Source organism: Rattus norvegicus, chromosome 4, assembly GCF_036323735.1.
Source record: "Rattus norvegicus strain BN/NHsdMcwi chromosome 4, GRCr8, whole genome shotgun sequence".
Taxonomy (NCBI): domain Eukaryota; kingdom Metazoa; phylum Chordata; class Mammalia; order Rodentia; family Muridae; genus Rattus; species Rattus norvegicus.
In genome coordinates, this window is record NC_086022.1 from 130,273,132 (window position 1) to 130,297,589 (window position 24,458).

General features: G+C 41.6%; 1 protein-coding gene and 1 long non-coding RNA gene across 11 annotated transcripts in view; one reads left to right on the top strand and one right to left on the bottom strand.

Annotated features, from left to right (window-relative positions):
* LOC102549269 (uncharacterized) overlaps positions 1-24,458 on the bottom strand; it is a 155,279-nt gene that overhangs the window by 129,630 nt on the left and 1,191 nt on the right. For all 8 annotated transcript variants that reach the window (XR_010065888.1, XR_010065887.1, XR_010065891.1 and 5 more), the window contains exon 2: positions 11,895-12,020. This is a non-coding gene — a long non-coding RNA (uncharacterized LOC102549269). The remainder of the gene's footprint in view (positions 1-11,894; positions 12,021-24,458) is intronic.
* Positions 21,528-24,458, top strand: part of Tafa1 (TAFA chemokine like family member 1) — a 504,481-nt gene continuing 501,550 nt past the window's right edge. The window contains exons 1-2 of one of the 3 annotated variants that reach the window (XM_039109030.2): positions 21,528-22,055; positions 24,094-24,214. In XM_039109030.2, the coding sequence (XP_038964958.1) occupies positions 24,097-24,214 (118 nt within the window). In that variant the 5' untranslated portion in view covers positions 21,528-22,055; positions 24,094-24,096. Of the gene's footprint in view, positions 22,056-23,431; positions 23,724-24,093; positions 24,215-24,458 lie in introns of those variants that run through there. The other 2 variants (XM_039109032.2, XM_039109031.2) reach the window with 2 other exon arrangements.

A 24,458-nucleotide genomic window follows, 5' to 3' on the forward strand; every position in this document is an offset into this window, starting at 1 on the left:
TGGCTGGGGATTGGTCATGTCATCCCAATCCTTACATTAGGAGCTTGATCCCTGTGCAGGGCTTTGAGAGGTGGGGCCTGTTAAGTAGTACTTCTGCCAGGAGCAGGGGAGGAGCCCTGGTGAATGGGCTGCTGCTGATACTTCAGGGATGGATTGCTTAGTCACAAAAGCAAGTTCTCTGTTACAAGTTTTAGCCTGCTTCTCTTCCCTACTCTTCTATCCATGCCCCCTCTTCTTTCCCTTTCTTTTTTTTCCCTCTTTTTCTTTATTAACTTGAGTATTTCTTATTTACATTTCGAATGTTATTCCCTTTCCCGGTTTCCGGTTTCCGGGCAAACATCCCCCTAAACCCTCCCCCTCTCCTTCTATATGGGTGTTCCCCTCCCCATCCTCTCCCCATTACCGCCCTCCCCCTAACAATCACGTTCACTGGGGGGGGTTCAGTCTTAGCAGGACTCAGGGCTTCCCCTTCCACTGGTGCTCTTACTAGGATATTCATTGCTACCTATGAGGTCAGAGTCCAGGGTCAGTCCATGTATAGTCTTAGGGTAGTGGCTTAGTCCCTGGAAGCTCTGGTTGCTTGGCATTGTTGTTCATAAGGGGTCTCAAGCCCCTTCAAGCCCTTCCAGTCCTTTCTCTGATTCCTTCAACGGGGTCCTGTTCTCAGTTCAGTGGTTTGCTGCTGGCATTCGCCTCTGTGTTTGCTGTATTCTGGCTATGTCTCTCAGGAGAGATCTACATCCGGTTCCTGTCTGCCTGCACTTCTTTGCTTCATCCATCTTGTCTAATTGGGTGGCTGTATATGTATGGGCCACATGTGAGGCAGGCTCTGAATGGGTGTTCCTTCTGTCTCTGTTTTAATCTTTGCCTCTCTATCCCCTTCCAAGGGTATTCTTGTTCCCCTTTTAAAGAAGGAGTGAAGCATTCACATTTTGATCATCCGTCTTGAGTTTCATTTGTTCTAGGCATCTAGGGTAATTCAAGCATCTGGGCTAATAGCCACTTATCAATAAGTGCATACCATGTTTTCTATCATGTCCTGATATGGCTTGAGGGCTCTTGCCAGATGTCACCACTGTGCCCTTAGCCTCCCCTGCTTTCATAATAGTGCATTTCTCTTCTTTATAAATTTTCCAGCCTGCGGTCTTCTCTGATAGCAACTGAAAACAGACTAGAGAGTGTTCTTCAAAGAGTGAGTAGGAGCAGGTATTTTTTTTATGTGGCAGCTGAAAGAAAATCTCAAACCTCTCTAACTAAAATTTGATTATCAGGAGTCCAATGCTAGGAGGTCAGTGGGACAAGTGGGGTTTGAGCATTTGAAAGATCTGGGACCGTTTATGCCCCACACAGCTGGGTGTTGATTAGTACCAAGGTCTAATTGTCACCTCCCAGTCTCTCTATAATGCACCCAGGTCAGGTTGGGTCACCTTCTGTTCTCAGCCTCAAATTCCCTTTCTGTTGAAGCTGTCATTTGCATGCACTGCAGTAGCTGCAGCTTCCATGCATTTGACCTGTCTCCTAACAGTAGAGCCTCTCCTCCATTTTTATTTATTTTATTTATTTTTCCTTTTATTTATTGGGCCATTCTGAACCTCTTCCTGTGAATCTAACTCATTGGTTGAAAGAGCCTTCTCTTTTCAAACAAAGGAATTTGGCTGAAAAAACTCTGGTCCAGGTAGAAAAAGGATTGTTGATAGGATTGGGAGAAGATCCTTGGAAATCACACGTGGAAAGTACCATGCTGCCAAGGCCTCAAAGGGGATAGAACTGGAAAGAGTCAGTGTGAAAACTGCCCAGGGAGTGTCAGTAGCTACTGAGCCCACAGACTCCCCCCCAGTGATCCCTGGTGATGCTGTAGCAGACTTGTAAGTGCCCTTCACTTTTAGTCCCGCTCCCAACCTAACCGATGTTTTCTATGTTCATGCCTTGGAAGCAAATCTGTTAGCCCACATGTCAATGTCCAGCAGTGGAAAGACGACAGCTGACTTCCTTTGAGTCATTGTTCATTTCTACTCGCATCAGCTGCATTAGGATTAATAGATGGGGTGGCAAGGAGATGCAGAGAAGGCCTCCTACAGAGCAGCAGTGACAGGAGTTTGAGAAGGAGATGTGGTGATATCCCACACAACAATATAGTCACAGGCCTGCCCTCGGGGATCTTTCCAGATCAGTTAACGGGCATTTCAGAAAAGATGACGTTTGGAAGGGGAGACGATGAACATGTAATATTTCACTTTTACACAAATGTTATTGAATAAGCGTTTATTTTGCCAAGAGCATATTCCTGATAATATTTGGAAAGTAGAAGACACATATGGTCTGTGTGTATGTCATTGTGTGTACACTCTAGAGAAGGAGAGGGGAGCATGTGTGTGCATACCATGGGAAAACAAGCACTATAACTTTTCAGAGCGGTATTTTTCTGGCCCCACCATACATCTTGCAGATTAAAAGATGCAGACTTACAAAATGTACATATCTAGCTTAAAGGCATGCAGTGGTTAACTGACAAAGGCCTCAAGCCAAGGCGTTTTATAACCCTGCAACATGGTATTTTTGTCTCTGGACATAGTCTTCCTTAACTGATACAGGACAGAGTCTCTACAGACATTGTTGTTTCATAAACAGCATTTATGTCTCAGGCTCTGGATCAAAGGTCTTCACCCCAGAGAGCCCTTGGGCCCCTCCCCTCAGTACATCCCATTCTGCCCCAATTATCTATTAAATCATGATTTTGATTGCTGTTTATTACCCCCAGCTATAACCACTTTCTGCATCTGTTTTTGTACACACATTTCTCGCCAATAAAATATGAGTTTCCATGAAGGCAGAAATTGCCTTTCTTTCTCATGTCTGCCTCCCTGGTTTCTGCCATCCTGTCCAGTACACAGTAGAGACATGTAAATAGCTATTCACACCCCTGTGTGTTCCCTACATGAGAATAGTAAAAGATATTAAGTGTTGGGGTTGGGCAATGCACGGGGCTTCTTTTGGCCACATGATTGACCAGGTGTGACAAAGTTTAATCTCCCTCTGGCTTTTCATTTTTCTAAAAGCTCCATCTCTAACTTGTAAACGGCATCACCATTTCTACCTAGGACAAAAATGGGGACTCAGTGCAGAGGAAGCCAGAAACATCTGATTCAGATGTGACTCTACCTCTGTGGGTGTGTTCCACACAAACTGTGATGTGACAGAGAGCCACTTGGCTTCCAGATGCCGTATCCCAAATATCCTCTTTGTTTGTGGATATTCCTGGAACTTTGTGCTGGGAAGAAGTGTTCATTCTTATTTCTGGCTCCTGGCAGCCTACGGAGGCTCCCTGTTAACTGCGGCAGGCAGGTTACTGATGAGGCCTCTGCTTTATTGCTCTATCTATCAAGTCCTATTTATTTTTAAAATAAACTTTAAGTGTACTGTAAACTCCCTTCACAAACAGATTTTTTCCTCCTCTTTTACACTTGACAAGCCCCTAAAAGGGATAGTAACTCTGTCTCATAAATATTTGAACCTGAACCTTTTAAGAAAGAATTACACTTAAGGTACTCAAGAATGGGGACTGTCTCTGTCTAAACTCCGAATCCAACTACTCATTTCCCCATCTGTTTTCAGCTCATTTCCCTCCCCCCTCTCTCCCTTCCTCCCTTCCTTCTTCTCTCCCTCCTCCCTTCCATTTCCCTCTCTTCCTTTCTTCCTTCCTTTTATCCTTTCTTTTTTCTTTTTCTTTTCTCCTTCCTTCCTCTTCCCTCCCTCCCTTCCTTTTTCCTTTTTTCCTCCTTTTTCCTCCTCTCTTCCTTCCTCCCTCTCTCTTCCCTTCCCTTTTCCTTCATTTTTCCTTTCTTTTTCCTCCCTCTTCCCTCTCTTCCTCCCTCCCTCTTTCCTCCTTACATCCTTTTCTCCCTCCCTTCTTCCCTTTTTCCCTCCTTCCCTCCCTCCTTCCTTCCCTCTCTCCCTCCCTTTCTTCCTTTATTCCTTTTATTTGTCTTGTATTATCTTCTCGGAGATTCTATACTGTATCCTAAATCCAAATCTTGCTAAAGGCTATCACCCATACTACCCTTAAGTACTGTGGTACTATGTAAATGTATTTTATTAAAAACACAAAGGGGATTCTCATTTCTCAGCTCAGAAAACGTAACACTATAAATCTCTTACTTGGTCCTCTCTCGTGGAATTTAGAATTCCATCCAACCGTCCACTGCAAAGCTGATTAGAAAGGACATCGACATGGTGGGACATAAAGGACCTTGGTATTTAGAGTCATGCTCACTTTGACTGACCTTAGGCACCTCAGTGTCAGGCCTTCCAGAAGCCTGCTGTCTGTCCTTTCACACTGTACTTCATGGGAAACGTGAGCCGCAATAATAATCCTTTGGGTGACTGACTATTCAGGACATTGTCTAATTATTTCCAACTTTTTTCCTTCTAAGCACATTCCTCCAGTTCTTTGTTCAGGCAGGCTACATGCTTTGTTATATCTGGCAGGAAGGGAGGTAGATAATAGTGTGAAAACTCCCTTTTTAACCCAAATCTGGGGGATGGAGAGATGGCTCAGAGGTTAAGAGCACTTGCTGATGTTCCAGGAACTAAGTTTTGATTCCCAGTATCTACACTAGGTAGTTCACAATCATTCATAACTCTTATTCCAGAGGATCCAATGCCTTCTTCTGGCTGTTGTATGCATTGCACATACATGGTGCACACACTACACATGTACACATGTACACATAAAAAATCCTCCTCTCTCTCTCTCTCTCTCTCTCTCTCTCTCTCTGTGTCTGTGTGTGTGTATGTGTGCGTGTGTGTGTGTGTGTGTGTGTGTGTGTGGTTGTGTGTGAATATGTGTATATAAGAAAACAGATTTCCTGAGAGCACTGCAAGGGGCAGCAGGCTGTGTAGTAACCATTCTGGTGCCTAATTCTAGTTTTTTCTTTTACCTATGGGTCTGCTTATATTCCCAACAGCCTTGGATAGGTATTTACTTAAACAAACAAACAAACAAAAAAGCTACTAGTGTCTCATAAATTCAATTGCATTCTTTTTAAGGATCTTCTTTGGTCTCATTTCCACATTTGGACCATTATCTGGGGACAGTATATGGAAATTCCTGATTGGGCAAGCTTGAGCCAAATGACAGCCTCTTCAATCAGAGAATAATTTAAAGCACTGTGGTCACTGGGCTTTGAACACCGACCCAGAGAGCAGAGAGTAGGAAGTTGGATGCTTACTAGTCATGCGAGGGTACTTATCACAAACCTCTTTTTAAAGACCCTATGGAGAGATAGGAGAGAACTCTGTAAGAGAACCATCCCATTCAATTCCAGCCCTCTACTTAAGAGCCAACCTCCCTCAACACTTCTCATTGATTTCCTGCGACTCAGAACCACGAGTATTGGCTGGAGCTCCATGTGGTTGCCTGTGAGGAATAGAAATGAAGCTTCCAAAGTAGACTCTTAGGTCTCCGGTAGAAGGATATAGTCTTAGAGGCAGCATGTATTGGTCTGGGTAAAACTCATATACCCAACCAGGAGAAGGCACACAAAATGGACGATCTCTAGTTGACTTGTGAACATTTTCCCAAGGATATAGGAAAAGACACTGAACATCACCAGGGGTAATAAAGCATTATAACGCTATATGAGTCAGAAACCTCTGAAAATTATATGAATTCTACTTAGTAATGTGGGAAACACTCGCAAATTAGTAATACGAAATGTTACACTAGAGGAAAACCGACTTGCTATTCTTGGCCATGCACGCTCTGCTAGAGGGCATCATGACTGCTGTGGATATGTGTTGAGCACAGAAAAACTGAGGCAACTTCATATACCGGCCCTTCCTCCACTGTCACTTGGCTCAGAAAATTTCATGAAATTATACAAATCCCTGAAATCTAATATTTTTATGTGATAAAATTGTGTAAGAGGAGGGGGTGGAAGAGAAGTTTGGAAAATATGATGACAGATGGCAAGTGGGCTCAGGCACATAGCGTTCCTATATATAGGGGAGGGGACAATCTGGTTAATCAAGGGGAGGGGGAGCATTTTTAAATTTAGATCCAAGTATTTTATATATTCAGCAACATCATGTGTAGTGTAAAAGTGTACTGAAGCAGCTGAGCTGGGTAGAATTTTTAATGTTTTTCTTGGTTGGGGGTGAGCTGTGTGATCTATATTTTCAACAGTTTTACATCTTATTTCATGGTGTCTACATCCGAAAATCACATTGTAACTATAGGTTTGGGGTATGTCTTTTGAGAGAGGACGGAGAACATCTATTTCTAGAGTATTTCTTCTAAGGAAATCTAAAGGCATTTCAAAGACTATGGTCATTGCAACTAATTTAGCACACTGGAAAACCTAGGCAAATATTCTCAGTGAAGATGATTCTGGAGCTTGTTGGGATGAGCAATGGGTGTCAGGCAAAAGTCCTGAGAGCAAGGTCCAACTTTACATAACTCAGGACAGGTAAACTGTGTTGCCTGGCATAAATCACTTCAGATCTTTGGATCCTAATTTATTATTAAAGTGAGCATTCAGGGGCTGAAGAGAAGGTTTAGTGGGCAAAGACATTGTCATACAGACGCAAGCACCTGAGTTTAAATGTTTGGAATTCATATAAAGCCAGATCTATGCATCTGTCATCTTAGTACTCCTACAGTGAAATGGAAGGCAGAGATCCGAGAATCCCTAGAAGCCTGTGGGTCAGCCAGAATAGGCAGTTTGACACCAAACCACAAGAGAGGGGTGAGGACCAGAATCCCAAGTCTAACTGCCTTAATATCAGGTAGGGAAAATATGGCAGTGACTGTGCACTGGGGTTGGTCTTCCTGAACAAAGCCCTTTCCCCCTCATGTGCTCCTTCTCATTTCCTTGTTTTGTTTTTACTCTAAGCCGTCCTTCAAAAGGACTGCTGGTGACATGGTTAGTGGCCTGCCTCTCATGTCTTGACACAAAGGGAAAATTATGTCTTGAATTTGTCTTAGTTGAGAGAAAGAGCTCTTTCCAAGAGATGTTCACAAACCTTGGCTGGCTCAAATAGACTTTGGTTCCCATCTCTAATGATGACCAGGAAATGGGTCTTCCATGTATCATAGAAAAGACTACTAAAATTGCAGCCAGCTCGGCAGGGGAGTTGTGTTAACATGAGTGAAAATCAAGACGAGATATATTTAAAGGAAGCAACATTGAAATCTGATAGACATTCTTTGGAATGCTTACTCTTCATCTACTCAGTGAATTTTAATAAGAGCCGGGGGAGGGTAGTTTGTGGAACCATGATAATGAAGGAGAGGCTTCAAATGATCACTATTACCATTCAAAGCACATAGTAAGCACTCAATAAATATGCCTACATTGGGCTAACCTTGCATCTGTTAAACATAGCAAATGTGTTTTTTAGTTGGCAACTAATTAACAAGAAATTGCAGGTATTTCTGGTGTTGCCATAGTGACACAAAATCTACCAAAATAAGTTTTTGTTTTAGCACAGTGGTTTTCAAACTTGGCTGCATATTGGAACTAACTAGGGAGCTGTGAAAAATACTATTGCCAGAGTCTATCATCCAGAGATGCTAATTCTATGGATCGCAGGGTGGGGTCTTGGGACATAGAGGCATAAATACGCCATCCCTTACTGAGATTCATTGCCAAGCCTGGGGACCTCTGGCTTAAGGGACATAAGTATGGGCATCTCTTCCTCTTGAGCAGAGCCCAAGGTTTCCTCAACTTCCTGTTACAACAAACACTCTTTCCCTCTGCTCTAAACTAGTAACGGCTAGATTCTCTTGTCTGAGCTGGCACAATTACAAGTACCACACATTCTCCATTACAGTATAAAAAGTGCTGTATGTGAGGGTGGAGACCCGGAGTAGGGAAGGCCCACTGTCAATATGGTGTGTGAGAAGAAAGAGATGAAAGGATAGGAAGGAGAAGGGAGGCGAAGAGCACTTCCTTCTGGTGCTGGATGTGGTTAGAGAGGCACTTTTAGGCACGCTGAGTCTCAGCATCCCACACGAACACCCATGCTCACACAGACACATCATCTGAAACTCTTCCCAGCCTCCCCCCGCTCAGCCCACTGCCAACCACTCACTTAGCATCTTGCTGGGAATTTATAAAACATCTCAAACATGAATAAGAGAGAAGTGACTGGGTTTGTTCATTCATTCACACATTCATTTATTCATATTTCCTATAAATATTGATTGAGTACCCACTGTGGACCAGGTAACTTGCCAGACAGCAAGCAAACAGTAATGACCGGAACAGGGAGGGAGCTTTCAGATTTTACAAAAGCTCTGAATTTGGAAAACATTTGAGGTAATGAACCTGGACAGGACGATCTACCATCTTGTCATGAGTTCTTGAGTTCAGGTCTCTGTATATTGCTGAATGAATGAGTAGCTAAGTAAATTAATAACAGGAGGCAAGAATGAATGGATGGTGATGAGTAGGCAGATTGTAGGGAGGAAGAAAATGATATTAGATTGACACTATGGATGAATGTCATTTCATTCTAGGTCTTGTGATTTGTGGGTTTTTTTTTAAGGTTTATTTATTTTGTGTATGTGAGTACACTGCAGCTGTCTTCAGATACCCCATAAGGGGGCATCACATTCCATTACAGATGATTCTGAGCCACTATGTGGATGCTGGAAATTGAACTCAGGACCTCTGGAAGAGCAGTCAGTGCTCTTAACCATTGAACAATCTCTCCAGCCCAAGATGTGTTGTTTTTAAGTGGATATTAACCCAAAAGTTTGGAATACCTAAGAAAAAGTTTACAGATTATATAAAGTCCAAGAAGAAGGAAGACCAAAATGTAGATGCTTCATTCCTTCTTAGAAGGGAGAACAAAATACTCATGAGAGGAAATACAGGGGCAAAGAGTGGAGAGTAGGGACTGAAGAAAAGTCATCCAGAGACTGACCCACCTGGGGATTCATCCCATATGCTGCCGCCAACCCAGTCACTGTTGCTGATGCCAAGAAGTACTTGTTGACAGGAGCCAGATACGAGTGTCTCCTGAAAGGCTCTGCCAGAGCCTTACTGATACAGATGAGGACGGTTGCAGCTAACTATTGAACTGAACAAAGGGACCCCAATGGAGGAGTTAGAGAAAGGACTGAAGGAGCTGAAGGGGTTTGCAACACCATAGGAAGAACAACAATATCAACCAACCAAGCCTCACCAGAGCTCCCAGGGACTAAACCACCAATCAGTGAATGCATGTGGAGGGACCCATGACTCCAGCCACATAGGTGGCCAGGATGGCATTGTCCAGCATCAAAAGGAGGAAAAGCTCTTGGTCCTGTGAAGCTTGTTTCCCCACTGTAGGGTAATGCCAGGGTGTTGAGGTTGGAGTAGATGGGTGGGAATAGGAGCATCCTCATAGAAGCAGGGGGAGGGAGAAGGGGGGATGGGAGAAGGGAGAAAGGGGATAACATTTGAAATGTAAATACAGAAAATATCCAAGAAAAATAAAATTATAATGAGAAAAATAATCAAGTATGATGGTGCTTGGGGGCACTTCCTAAACTCCCAGCATCCAGAAGGCAGGGATGGGGAGATTCAGAGCAGTCAGTGCTACACAGTAGGATAATTGTCTCAAAACAAATAGAATCCTATATCCCACATCACTATATGCTGTGCATTTTGAGAAGGTGATGCATGTTTGCAAGCAAGGAGTGATGGAGTCAGAGAAAGTCTGTACCTAGGGTGCTCAAAACCAACTCAGGTAAAGAACAGGGTGATAGAAAGGAAACAGAGTGGATAAAAGCTTTGAATCAAGAAGAATGTGATACACTTGAGGGGTTGAAAGGCACTGGACTTTCCCTGATGGAATGGATTTGAGAATCAAGACTCAGGACACAGAGCAGTTGAAAATGGGAGCTATTGCAAATGGAAGCAACACTGACTCTCAGGGGTAAAAAGGATCAGTGTCTAGGTAGACTGGAGATCTGGGTGAGTCTCCATGGAAAACAGTCTACAAGTACCAAGTCTAGAGAATTTGAGTTAAAAGTAGGAAAGTGGATGGGGGCAGTGGATGAAAATAGAGGAGGGGACTTGTGTGGTTGTTTCAAATACAATTGAGTTTGTGAGGGAAGTGAAAAAATATCTTAAAAGTCTGAGGGAAAAATCTTACCGTATAGAAAAAAGTAAAACAAAATAAAAACAAACAAAAAATGTGATCAAAGCTAACAGTATACCAGTGCCACTGAGAAGCATCTTGCATTGATCCTATGCATGGGCTCAGAGTGTACACCACACAGGTGGAGCTGAGAATAGCAGAGTTGGCCTCCTGGGCTCTTTGGTCACCTCTATCATACTGTCTTACTGACCAGGGCAACAATGAAGAAGCAAAAGGAAGAAGACCCAAGGAAGGGGCTGGTAGTGAATGTCAGCAGAAGTATGTTTCTGTAGCAGGTGTGAGACCTTGGTTAAAATACATTAAATGAAAAGTCCTATTACTGGAAATTCCTTAGTTCCTAGAATTAAAATGAAAACCAGACCAAAGAGAATAGTTACTCAAACATATTAATATCGAAAGAAAACTTAGAAAAAATTATTGTAAAATAAATATCACATGAAGGAGTTAAGGAAAGTTAAGCGGATTGCTTTTCTAGAAGGGAGAGGAGATTGAGTCTTTCCTATCATGTAGGATCCCAGAGAGAAACATTCTCCTTTTTGGCTCTATCTCATCGAAATAGGAGCAGCCACATTAGAGGTAATCAGCAGGTATGGACTGTTCAGAAAAAGAAAAGTACTTTGTGTTGGTTAAGAAACCATTGAAGGGAGAATTACTGATTTGGAAACTGTGATATCAGGAGATTGTAAAACATATTTGAAGTACTCTTTTACTTTTGTCAAGAAAGTGTCTCACTGTGTACCCCTGGCCTACTTGGTACTCACTACATATTTCAGGCTGACCCCAGGATTGATAATTTCCTCCTGCCTTTGCACCTAAATGCTAGTATTACAGGAATGAGTCCCAGTTCCTAGCTCAGTACAGTAAATGTTGGCAGTTGAGTATTTAGAAAAGGAAGAAATCCAATAGATATGTAAGCTTGGAAAAGGGTTCGGCATACGTACACTTGCATGTTAGTGCCATAATTTTGCAGTGGTGCATCAGAGATGATTTAAAATTCTCTATTTAGATCTTGAGTTTTCTACCTTTCTAAACTGATATGCATGTGTGACATGAACTCAGAAGAAAAAGACTTTTTAGGGGCAGGAACAGCTCCAGCAAGTGGGGGGAAGGCTGTATGGGGGAGAGCAGTTGGGGGAGACTCATCACATATATGTACACAAATATCACAGTAACACTAAAAAAATAATAATTCTAACTAAAGAGATACCAAAGAGAGAAAATCATGAGTATATATTTTTGTAAGTAGGAAAATTATAAATATATGAAACTAAAAAAAAATCATTACAGCTTTGTCCATAAATGGATCATCTCTTCAATATCTATTCCCCGTTTCTCATTGTTATTCTAATGTTTCCCATGTATCACCTCTCTCTCTCTCTCTCTCTCTCTCTCTCTCTCTCTCTCTCTCTCTCTCTCTCTCTCTGCTTATGGGTAGGGGGTAGGCTCAGATCTAAGCCTAGCACTATGATCTTTCCTCCTGGTCCAGAGAACAGCCCAAGGAGGCATCCTGACTCAAACTAGGCTCAAGAGACATGAAGTGATTTTCTATATAAGCTAAAAGGGAGATGTCCCTGTTTATGTGACAGAGCTCACATGTGCCATTACTTGTGTTTCTTTTTTAAGTGCCATGGCCAACTAATGGTGGCCATGTTGAAAAGCACAACTCTACATCAAGGTCTAGGAAAGTACAACACCTGTGCCACCAATAATTGGCAGCAGCAAATTGAAAGATGGTGAATTACCTGAGAATATCTGCCGTAGTTGGTCTTGCTCAAAACTCATATTATGGATGAAGAAGCACAGAGCCCAGACACTTGTTAGTAGTCATGACGCATCTATGATGAGAAGACTGCCTTGGAATAGATAACCTGAAAGGCAAAGAGATAGTTAGAAAGAAGGCATCGACGCCTTCAATGGCACAATGGAATTGCAGAAGTAAACTCACCTGGACATGAGCTCACTTGCGAGCTGTCACATACTAAGTAACCATACATCTTTATTATTTTCTTGTTTGGATTGTTTCAGTGTTTTCCTTTGCCCTGCAAATGGCAGCCATCATTTACAACCTACATTCTTCTTTTGTGTCATTAGCACCATAGAAGATTGATGCCTTTGTCTACTTGGTGCTCCTATAACTGAACATAGTAGACTGGGTAATTTATAAAGAAGAAAGGTTTAATCAGCATGTAGTTTTGGAGGCTGTTTAATTCAAGGTCAAGGTACTATATCTGTCGAAGGTTTGCTTGCTAGTGGGGAATCTGCAAATCTGTTAGAGAGTCAGAGGCTATTATATCATGAAAGGGGTACGTATAAGAGACAGAGCTGTGTTTGTAACAACCTACTGTCAAGATGATGCACTAACTCATTGGTGAACAATGGATTGACCCATTCATGGGGGCAGAACCTCTTAAAGCTCCTACCTGATTCCAACTCTCAATACATCCAAATGGGGACTTTATTTCAACATGAGACATAGCAATTTACTATCTTCCTTCTAACTTTCTGCCAGCTACCCAGTGGCACAAGTCTTATTTTTTCTGACCTTGATAGTGAGCGTCAGATCAATGCTTTCTATACAGTAGCCACTAGCTGAACATGGCTGTTTAAATAAATTTAAAATAAAATTAAATAGAATTTAAAATTGACTCTTATAGTTGTATTAGCCACATTACAGGGGCTTAACAACTAGTGGGTCCCATATTCACCAGTATATAAAGAGACTTTATATACTGGTGCCTCAGGCGCTCCATTGTTTCCTTCTTTCTTCAAACACTTGTCACCCAAGATTTATCCATCATCTTTATCCAACTCATAGCATCACATTCCCATGGAGGCTGCTGTCCTGGGAGTGTGCATCCTCCATCAACATCTCCCTCATTCTGTATGAAACTGGAGCATGTTCTACATTTTCTAGCAACAGTGCTGTGTGTGTGTTTGTGCATGTGTGTGTATGTAGGCTACAGGACAACCTCAGATGGCATTTTTGAAGTACTATCAACTCCCTCCCTCTTTCTGTCTTGAAACAAGCTCTCTCATTTGCATGGAACTTATCAAGTAGACTTTACTGGCTGGCTCATGGTCCATCTATCATCACCTCTGTAGCAGGGGGAGCACAAGTGCATGCCCCCAGGTCTAGCTTATGTAGACTCTGAAGGATCAAACTCAGGTAATCATGGTTCTATGGCAAACACTGTCTGGGCTATCTCCCCAGCCTGAGTAACCTGTGTTCTCATACTATCTGACCTGTGCCAGTTAATCCTCTGTGTTCCCTTAAGTAGTCCCTTTTCCTGTATCTTCTTATTTCTGCTAGAAGAGAGACACTAAATTAGGAGACTTTGGGAATCCCTTCTAGGTTTAATATAATACAACTTCAAGTATTTTCTTTTGCTTTATGTGTCGATTTTTTCCCCATTCTTCGGGGTTTATGTGTAATATGGCATTTGGGCCATATATGTATATTAAATCCTGAGATAAAGGGCTAAAAATAGAGAACAATTTTCTTCCAGCAAAAAATAACTTAATTTTAGTTGTAAGGATTTGTATCACTTATATTTGTATGGCTGTGACAAAACTCATAGCAAAGCAACTTATAGAAGAAAGAACTGAATTGGGCTTATAGTTTCAGGGTTTCAGAGTCCATGATAGTAAAGCAAAGCCATGGCTACAGAAACAGCCGAGAGGTCACATCTTAATCCACAAGCGAGAGAAAGAGAGAGAGAGAGAGAGAGAGAGAGAGCACATACAAGGGAATGGTAAGAGTTCTTTGAAAACTCAAAGCCTGACCCCATGGAAAGGATTCCTCTACAAGGCCACACCTCCTAATCTTTATCAAGCTATACCATGAACCAGAGACCAAGTATTCAAAGATATGAGCCTATAGAGGCCATTCTCATTTAAACCACCACAGGTTGAAACAATGTATGGGTCATTTTTCTTGACTTTGTATCAAAACAGAGAATCAAACACAAGGGGAAGCAGTCACCCTGATTGTGTCACCACATATAAATGACTATATTACTCCTCAAAGAGTGTAATGGAGGTGATAATGGAAATAATAAAAAAAATCAACATTGTCCTATTAAAAATAATTTATTGTATGACAGCTAGATGGTGAACTATTGTTTGGTCCTTGATTCCTTCATTATTATTTATTTATTCATTCAAATATCTAAGCATCCTGGATCCCAGTCAGTATACTAGGTTCTGAGAATGAAGCAGCAAAGGAACGCTTCTACTGGTCATTTCAGTAAGAAAGTAAATCAGATATTAAACAATTTCTGAAATAGCTGCTCACACTAGTGGAGGTAATATCCCAAAGACTGCAGGAACACCTGCTATAATCAACTGATCTTCTCCGAGCATTGGGGATCAGTTTCCCCATCTCATTCAATTGCCCAAGAAATCAGCAGACAGGTGTGCTAGTCAATTTTCATCTTTTAGGGGAAAAAATAACTCACATAAACGTCTTAAAGAATAGCTTGTTTTGAGTCACAATTCAAGGGTAAAGTCCATCCCAGCAGCGAGAACTGGAGATGGCAAGTCACATTGCATCTATGGGGAGCAGAAATCATTGACTGGTGGTGCTCCACTTGAGTTCTTATTTCTTTGCTGTTCAGAAACCCAGTCTGTAACTGTGCTGCCTATGTGTAGAGTGAGTTTCCTACCTCAAGTAACCTGATCTGGTTGTCTCTCAAAGACGTTCTGATATACATGTCTCCTTGATGACTCCAGATTCTGTCAAGCTGGCAGCATGAACCATCACAACACGTTTTTAAGAGGCGAGTGTTGCAGTCAAGCCAGGGGCCAGCTCCAGCAGAGCCTCGTCCATCATGGTCATGGAATTTGCACTTTATTTGAATCTCAGTGGGAGGTCTTTGGAAAACTTCAAACCATGGGTATTGAACATGCTCCAGTTTCATACAGAATGAGGGAGATGTTGATGGAGGATGCACACTCCCAGGACAGCGGCCTCCATGGGAATGTGATGCTGTGAGTTGGATAAAGATGATGGTTAAATCTTGGGTGACAAGTGTTTGAAGAAAGAAGGAAACAATGGAGCGCCTGAGGCATGGCTGGGAAGCAGAAGTAGCAGAAAGTAACAGAAAGAAGCACCTGGATGTAGAAATTCAGTGAAAGGAAGTGGCAGAGTAATATCAGGCTCAAGTCAGTGAGTGAATGCAAGTCATTTATTTAATGATAGTGGGGCTGGGGGAATTTTATTTCAAATCAACTGGAAATCTCAGGGATTTTTTTTTTAAGAAAAATAGCACTAACCTTTTTTTCTTGTGTCTGCAAATGGTATACAAGTGTGTACATGTTCACATGTGAGGGGTTATTTGTGCAGGTGCTTTTGCACACGGGTGCATGTGTGCATGGAGACTTAGGCCAACATTGGGAAATTCCTTGAATTCTTTGAAATTCAAGACAGATTCCTTGGAATTCTCTCCACACTGAGTCAGGCTATCTCTCCCCTCCCCCCAAAAATGCAGAGTTTAACATTTCAGATCATGTGACCACTTAACTTGTTCTGGGGATCCCCTGTTTCTGCCTTCTGAATTCTGGAATTATGAGGACATGCTGTGTCCACTTGGCATTTGTATGGGTTTTAAGGATCCAAATCCAAATCCTTGGGTTTCCATGTCATGTAATACTTTCCCTTCTGAGCCACAACAGCATCCCTGGGTCTGAAATTTTCACAGTGCAAAGCATCATGGGATTGTTCATAGTCAAAGCAATGGTTAGCACACCCTTGTGTGCTTATAACTCATGTTCACACCCTTGTCATGAAGCGACCCCTGGTCTCCGGCTTACCAGTGTTTACTTCTCATGTTGCTTAGAGAGAAGGGTGGGCAGCTGTTACGATTTAAGCTTTAACTGTGTCCTAAAAAGACAATAAAGGAATCAGGAGTTGAAGAACAAAGGAAGGACCTCATTCTTTCTTTGTCTTCTGCCTACAAGACAGAGACACTAAGCAGTGAGCAGTGGATTCTACTTGATAAAGTAATTGCAAGGATAGGGCTGTTGGAGTTGAAAAATGAGACTCCTGTATGAAGGTTACCTTTTCAGCAGGCCTCGGGAAGATCTTGCTTCAGCCTTATTGTTCTTACAATTACAAAAATTTCGCTGTCTCTATTCAGATCTAAATAATAAATTCTCACCATAAGAAGTAATTTGGCTTCACGGATATCATTCTGTTATTACCAACAGATTTTTAACTTTTGAAAATTATTTTATTATTTTAAATGTCTGAGTATTTTGCCTGCTTGCATGCATGTGTACCACACACAAGCCTGGTGCCTGAAGGGGCCAAAAGAAGGAGTTCTGTTCCTTGAAATTGGAGTTACAGACCATTGTGGACCACCATGTGGATGCTGAGAATGAAACCTGGGGCTTCTGCAAGAGCAGCCAGTGCTCTTAGCTGCTCAACCATCTCTCCAGCCCCTCTTACTCACATGTTTAATTCTTTCCTAAGCAGTAGTAGATTTCTCTATTATTACTACTTTCATCTATTTTATTTTACTTTTTTATTTTTTAGTGTTTTTTTTAAAAAAAATCTATTTGTTCTAGATTTTTAAAGAATCAATTGTTCCCTTCCTCTTTGTGGCCACTGTAAAGAGTCAAAGAAGTCCTGTCTTTGAGTGGCTTCGTGTCTTAAAAGTCATGTTTCCTCTCTGGCTAGTTTCACTCTTATGGCTAGGCCTATGGTATTACAATTACGAGTTAAAATTTATTGTTTTTTACTAATGTTGTTTGCCTAGAATTTGGTTGCTTAGCACCTGGATTCTCAGAATCAGTGATAAATCTGAATCATAATTCTTTAGCCTTGCTAGACAGAGATGTGACATTATTTTAATCATCCAGTTTCTCTGAAACTAGGTGTCTTTAATAAAAAAATTCATCTATTAGCAATTTTGTATTAAATGAAACTGCATATAAAAGCCTAGACTAGTATAGGAAGCTTTTCTCCTCCCCCCTAAAAGTATTGACACAAGAATCAGCATCATGAGGTCACCTTTGCTTTACCTAATTTTTGTTCATAATATTTTCATTATCCAGTATTGTTTGATATAAGACAATATACAGTAGAGAAGCAACTGTCTTCATTGCGTTTCCTTTTGCTGTGATAGAATACCCTGACTAAAGCAACTTAAGGAACCAGCTATGTTGGCACATGACTTGAATCTCAGAAATTGGGAGGCAGAGAAGCATAGTGTGATCAGTGTGGATCAGTGTGAGTTCAGGGCCAGCCTAGTCTACATAATGAGTTTCAGGCTAGCCAGGACTACATAATGAGACCCTGTTTCCCCCCAAAAAGCATGAGTGAGTTGGAGAAAGGGTTTATTCTGGCTGACAGATACAGAGGGATAGAGTCCATTGTGGCAGGAAGCACATAGCAGCATAGGCAGGAGGTTGGGTGGTCACATTACATTTAGATCCAGGATGCAGAGAGTAAACAGAAAATTCAGCCAGTATGTAAAGATTTAAGGCAATTCCCCCACACTTCCTTCAGCTAGGGTATACCTCCTAAAAGTTCTTATAATTTTTACAAACAATGACATCTTTAGAGCTACAGCTTCATTTGGAACAATTTATTATCCTGCACTTTAGATGTAGTTCTCTACCAAGACTGTTGGATGGCTGAGGCTAAGGCCACCTGCTGATCTTGAAGGCCACCTGATCTTAATTCCCAGTACTCATGTGGATGCATACAAGCATCTGTATTTCCAGTTCTGGCCTCTGTGTTGCTCCCAGGCATCTCTCTCTTTCTCTCTCTCTCTCTCTCTCTCTCTCTCTCTCTCTCTCTCTCTCTCTCTCTCTCTCTCTCTCTCCATTCACTTAGTTCCTTCTGTGCCTCAGCCTCACCTCTTTTCCACCTAGACTTCTATCCTGTTACTGGATCTGTCCTCTCCTCCTTTACTCTCTGCATACCCACTTCTCCTAGTGCAGGGCAGTTTGCTGAACATTTTGGGTGACTTGATTGTTCTGGAGGCTTTAATGTTACCTCCATTGTCTCTGCCAGGCTTTCTTTGTGATTTTCCATGGGAGGGATTCTAATAAATAGGATATTTTTTTAATATGCACATGTATACATACATACATATCATACATACATATACAGTACTGTATTTAAAATATTTATCTTTAGGAATCTGACCCAGAACATGATTGGAACCTCCAGAATACTTAAAAGGTTTTGAATTAATGAAACTGGAAGTTAAAAATAAGAAGCTTGTAGTCCTTTGTATTCCTCCTTCTTTTCAAACACTGCTAACATGACAGTGGCCAATCACCATCAGCCACATGAGGAATCAACTTCTATATCACTCCTTACTGGGATACCCCTGGGCCTCTGCTCCCAACACTCCTCACTTCGTGGTTATCAGTGCATTGACAACAACCAACAGATTCCTATCACAGTGGATTCTGTGAAGACAGGAGTTTGAATGGTACACTGCTCTCTCCTTGGGGATAGCTTAAAATGGAACAAAACAATTTAATTAGGAAATGAGTAATACAGGTTTAAGTCTTTATCAATCAGGATTGTCAATTTTATGCTATAATAAAGTTACAAGTCTCAGTTGCTTTGGCAACTACTTCCTATTCATTGTGTGTATCCATCTGGGTTGGGAGGGGAAGAGGAACGGCCTCTTGTCATGTGGCATGTGGTCCCTTGGTGATCTGTTCTAGGCTGGTAGTCTAGACAGTTAGTCCCTTCTCCAGGGGTAAAGAGAGATCTGCATGGTATTTTTCCAAACATGAAAATCTCAATCCCATGTGATACACCTGTACTAAATGACCAAAGCTTTAAACACAACCAGCCAAAAGGGTACCTGCTTTCTATCCTACAACAATCAGAAGATGTAAAGACACAACTCCTCTGAAAGGCAGAGGAGTAACCTGTGTTTCTTAAAGTTAGGGAGATGGCTTAATGAGTAAAAGGATTTGAGTTCAAATTCCCATCACTCGTGTCAAAAGCCATTCATGCCTATAGTCCAAGGGCTGTGCAGGGCAAAGACAGGAGGATCCCTGGGGCTTGTTGGGTACCAGCCTAGCTGCAGGTTCTCTGAGAACCTCTCTCAAGGGAATAAGGTGGAGGGCAAAGAGTGACAGAGCAAAACAGTTTATATTCTTGGCCTCTGCACATAAAGGCACACGACACATACCTATACTACAGACTCACATATACAGGTATGCACAGCCTGTTTTTGCTGATGTTTATGTGATTAAGGAGATGATCACTGGCTGGGAGGTAATAGATTGTAAGGTATCTGTTGGGAAGAAATAGATGGAATGATGTGGACTTTCTTCATTCATTTCACTCATCATATACATGTATAGAAGTCATGGCAAATATTTTAACCATATCTGCATGTATAAATTTATGTATGTATATCTACATATATAACTTTTTCTACAGTGCCTTGAACATGACCCACGAGTCCATGCTTCAACTGTATTTAAACTGAATTATAGTTCAGAAACCAGGTTAGTCCTTTGTTTTATCCCTAGACATGAAAATAAGATCATAGTATTTCAAAATGGTAGCATTATTAACATATGTGAATTTATATTTAATGTAAATTCACTTGCAAACCAAAGTTAGAAGCCCCAGAAATCATGGGACAAACGCTGTGTTGAACACCTGGATGTTTCAAATGTCTAGAATAATCTATGTCTCTAGAGGCAATGACTAATAAATTTTGAAACTGCCTTACTGTAAAACACATAAAAATATAAAGGCAGATTTTTTAAAATTATTTTTTCATAAATCTCTTTATTGACATACTGAAGAGATAGGCTCTCCTAGTACAGAGCATTTGAGTTGGGAGGTCACACGGCTTCTTTGTGCCTGTCACCTTGGAAGAGTTTTATTTGCTTTCTCAGCTTCCCTCCATGTTCCCCATTTGTGGGATAAGGATGAGGACAATGCCTGTCCTCTTGAGTTAGTAAAACACTTTAGATCATGTCTTACAAGAGAGAGTTCAGAACAGCGGCAGCACATGGGGAAGGTGTGGTGAACTCTGACTCCTGTCCCTGTGTCTGTTTCTATTGTTGTTTTGACTCTGCAGCAGGAGAATAAGTGTCCTATAGACACCCATTAACTAAGACAGCAATAATGAACCACAGAAATAAGCATACAAAGCCAAACTAAAACTCTGTCATTCTCAACTAACTTGATTGTTATTTTGAAATCGAACTTGTGTGTGTGTTGGGGGGAGGGAGGTACGAAAGAAAAGAGGGAGGGAAGAAAGAGGGAGGGAGGGAGGAAAGAGGGAGGGAGGAATGGAAAAAGAAAGGGGAGGGGGTGTTATCATTGAAAGACCAGTGGGAAGGACTGATAAAACACCAAGACTGTCTCGTCTTTCACTTTGTAGAGCATAGGAAAGAAGGTTGTTCTCAAAGATGCTCCCAGCATTCAGCCTTCTTTATAATGCCCACAAAAGCCAAAGGAATTCTCAGAAACTTTGAAGTTCTCAAGGCAAGAAAATTGAGAGAACCATCTTGGTTCTGAAAATAATGTAGAGGTCTTAAGGCAATGTGACCCTTTGACATCGGGACTCATACCGGTCTTGCTCTCTGCTTTATCCTAAGCCTCTGTCACATAGTAGGTGTGATGTAAGCGATGTGTGAAGCAATTGAATGAGCATTTCAGAGAATTATCACCGGAGCAGCCTATAAAGGAAAACTAGGTCATCTCCCATGCGTCTCAGAAGTTTAAGTACAATCATAGTAGATTTCCAGGGAAGCCGGGGTTCACACCATCGTACTAGAGATGCAGCTGAACTTCTGAGTGCTTTCCCTTCCCTTCTCAGCATGCTATTTAAAGAGAGCAAAAAATACTTTTTTTACAAAGAACTTTTAACATATTTATTCATCATAACTCAGTCTCTGGTGCCAGCAATGATATATTTCTACTTATTAAACATGTTAAATAACTCCAAAGGTTTTTTTTTTTATTTTTCTTAGGAACACAAACATCAGTTATATTCCAGACAAATTGTATTTCAAGAAATAGCTGACAAAACAACTAACCAAGAAAAAAAATTCAGGATAAGCCTAGCTGTATTCCGTTAGCTTGCTGGCAAGAAGAGTCAGAGGTTAGACCTGGTACATGCTTCACTTTCCAATTACTGTTTGAAGCTTAAAACCCATGAACACTATACTATGTTACATGATGCTTTCTTGTCTTTCATTTTTCTTTCCCTTCTCAGTCCTTTGGCATGAGAATGGTATAAGAAAATAAAATAAAACAAAACATACACACACGCAAATAACAAAAACAAAAACCCAAAACCTCCACCAAAGACTATCAGGCAATATCATGTTAAAGCACGGCTTGAGTCAAGGGAGAGTTAAGGGCAGTCATTAGAATTTACCTTATCTATAATCGAGGGTAATGTCACTTTAAGACATGTGAGACTTTAGAGAGGAGGGGTGTACTGAAACAGACTCCCGCTACTTACGGAGGTATAGCAGCCCTGCTCCTACATTTCGCTGCCTAACTCTGTCCTGAATGCACTGGAGTAGGGATGGTCTGTCCGTGGCTATAAACTGCTTCTCTTCAGGAAACTACATTAGCTCACCATCACTTCAAAGGTCTCGTCAGACAGAGGTGACGCCAGGGGATGATTTAAAGGTGAACATGACAAGGTTTCCACCCCTCAAACCTTGGTTCCTTTTCTGACAATACAGTGAACGAACCCAGCGTCTTCACAACTGTGGAAACAGGACTGGAAGAGGGAAGCGTGCTTTTTTTTTCCTTCAATTCCTAATAAAGAACTGCTGGGAAGCATTCTCTTTGAAAAAAAATCTCAGAACTGTGGCACAGATGGATTTTAAAAAGTGTTAGCTCTTTCCAATGAACACTAGGAGAGTGTCCTGCTCTTGGCTGGATTTTTCAGGTAAGAAAGCCTCTGTAAGATTTAAGATTCAGAAAGCAGATTTGCAACATATTCAGAGAAGTATGCAATACTAGATGCATTATTTGGGGGGTGGAAACACTGCCACAGAGCAGAGCTCTGTCAGGGAGCAACCAAAAGAAGAGATATGCAGGAGCTTAGGAAGTAATGCTGAGAATTACAGAAAGTTAACTGGGAAGGAGAGAGAGAGAGAGAGAGAGAGAGAGAGAGAGAGAGAGAGAGAGAGAGAGAGAGAGAGAGAGAGAGAGAGAGAGAAAAGAAGAAAGGAAGGAAGAGGAAAGCCTTGTAATTGTCAAGTCACAGCATGTTGTGTGTGCTAAGCTCGAGTGGGTTAAATGAGCAGAAGGAGAGTCTCTGAAGAATCGTTAAGTTTGATGATGGTTAGACTTTTTTCCCTGAGTTAAATTTCCAGTGCATTTTAACAGTGATGGATGAATAGCAAATGCATACCGGGTCACCTCTGTTTTGTCTCTCTGTAATTTGCAGGCTATTCTGAAAGGTTCTAAAATGCATTCCTTTGGGGAGTCACAGGAGGGGAGTTGTTATTTACCTCAGCTGATGAGAGTGTATCTATGCTACCCTGCTAGTTCGGAAAACAATGAGACAAAGCACGCTGTATACAAAAGTAAACAGTGGGCCACCAAACTAGAAACTAATTAGAAAGTGACTGGTCCATCTGAGTCACTGCCTGGGGGCATGGATGGCTCCATGCTGCTAAAAAGAATGTTTTCCCACTTTGCACTTAATTACAGTTGTCACATTTATGTATTATCATCCTCAAAGCCCTTCTCAAACACTCCATCTCCCTGAAACCTGCAAATTATTCAGAACTATGCACATGCATGTGTGTGTGTGTGTGTCTGTGTGTGTGTGTGTGTGTGTGCATAATGTCTATTTTTGTTGAATATCACAGCTTTTAAAAGAGTACCAATTTCCACAGATAAGGAAGGCATACTGGGAGGTCACGAGCAGGTTTTCAGTAGATAGTGGAAATTCTTGAAGGGTGTCATTTGACAGAGGAAAGGTGCACCACCTTGATTGCAAAGTCCCTCTCTGAGCTCTCAGAGAGAAAAGCGTGTCACTAAATGAATCCTTATATAGGGGATGCTTCCTGTTACTGGCTGACTAAGGACAATGCTTCAGGTTTGATTAATTTGGCTATATGAAATGCAGCACAAGATGCTGTTGGGGAAATCGGACAATATGTAGCGCCGTTGAGCTTCTGTAGCTCCTGAGATGCTCATAGGTGCAGATAAGACTGTCAAAGTTTCAGTGCCTGAGAAAAGGTATATGCTTACCCGTATAAATACACACACCACCTGTATATAAATATTCATCAGTGCTCCGGCAAATGCCACAATGGGATCTTAGGAGGCAAAGCAGTCCTGTAAATTACTGCTTGCTGTAGGATAGACACCCAGACCTTGCCTCTGAAACTCATTCTGGCTGAAGACACAATGCCTTCTGATTTCAAGTCTAGTCAGAAAGATCCGTTCTATCGGGAGATTACAACATGCCTCTTAGAAATGATTACTTAGTTTAGAAGACAGCATTGTGATTAAAAATTCATGACTGTAGAATTAAAAAAAAAAAGAGCCCACTCTTTCTTCCAGGCTTATGTCAGACTTGCAATGAAGTTAGAATGATCAAGTAAGTCTACAGCTACTGAATGCCTGGGAAAACTAGTTCGCCAATCTTTGTGTAAAACTGGATATCTCCACGGAGGTGTAATGTTTGAATCTGCCTAGATAATACTGACCAACTTTATTTTTGTGCTTTTTTTTTTTTTTTGGAGAAAGAAAGAAAGAGGCCTCTTACAGAACTTAAGGGACATCTTTATGAGATTCTGGAAAGGGTCTTCAGTCCTACTCCCAACATGACCTCTACAGTAATGTTCTTTCTAGCCAGCCAAGTAGCAAGAGAGCACTACGTCTGAGGTCTCCCTTCTCTCCTCAGTGGGCCATACTACTCTGGGGCTTGAAGCCAGGAGTAACCTGTTCTTGTCTGATGTTCTCTTTAGAGAATGACAATGGTCTCTGCAATGTCCTGGGTCCTGTACTTGTGGATAAGTGCTTGTGCGATGCTGCTTTGCCATGGGTCACTCCAACACACCTTCCAGCAGCACCACCTGCACAGGCCAGGTAAGTGGGGGAGCTGGCTCCTCAGGAGGCTCCTCCAGGCTCACCATGGTCTCTTCAACAGATGGCGGAATGCAAGTGACAGAAATTGCTATCGTGTGGGCAGTTTGCCTTTGAATTCTAAGACATGTTGTGGGCTGGATGCTCTGGGGGAAGGAGAGTGTACCAAAAAACGCCTCAGAGATATTTCTGTTAATTTCTCACAAAAGGTGGGTTTCTCTAGAGGTGCGCCCGCTCCACCCCCAAT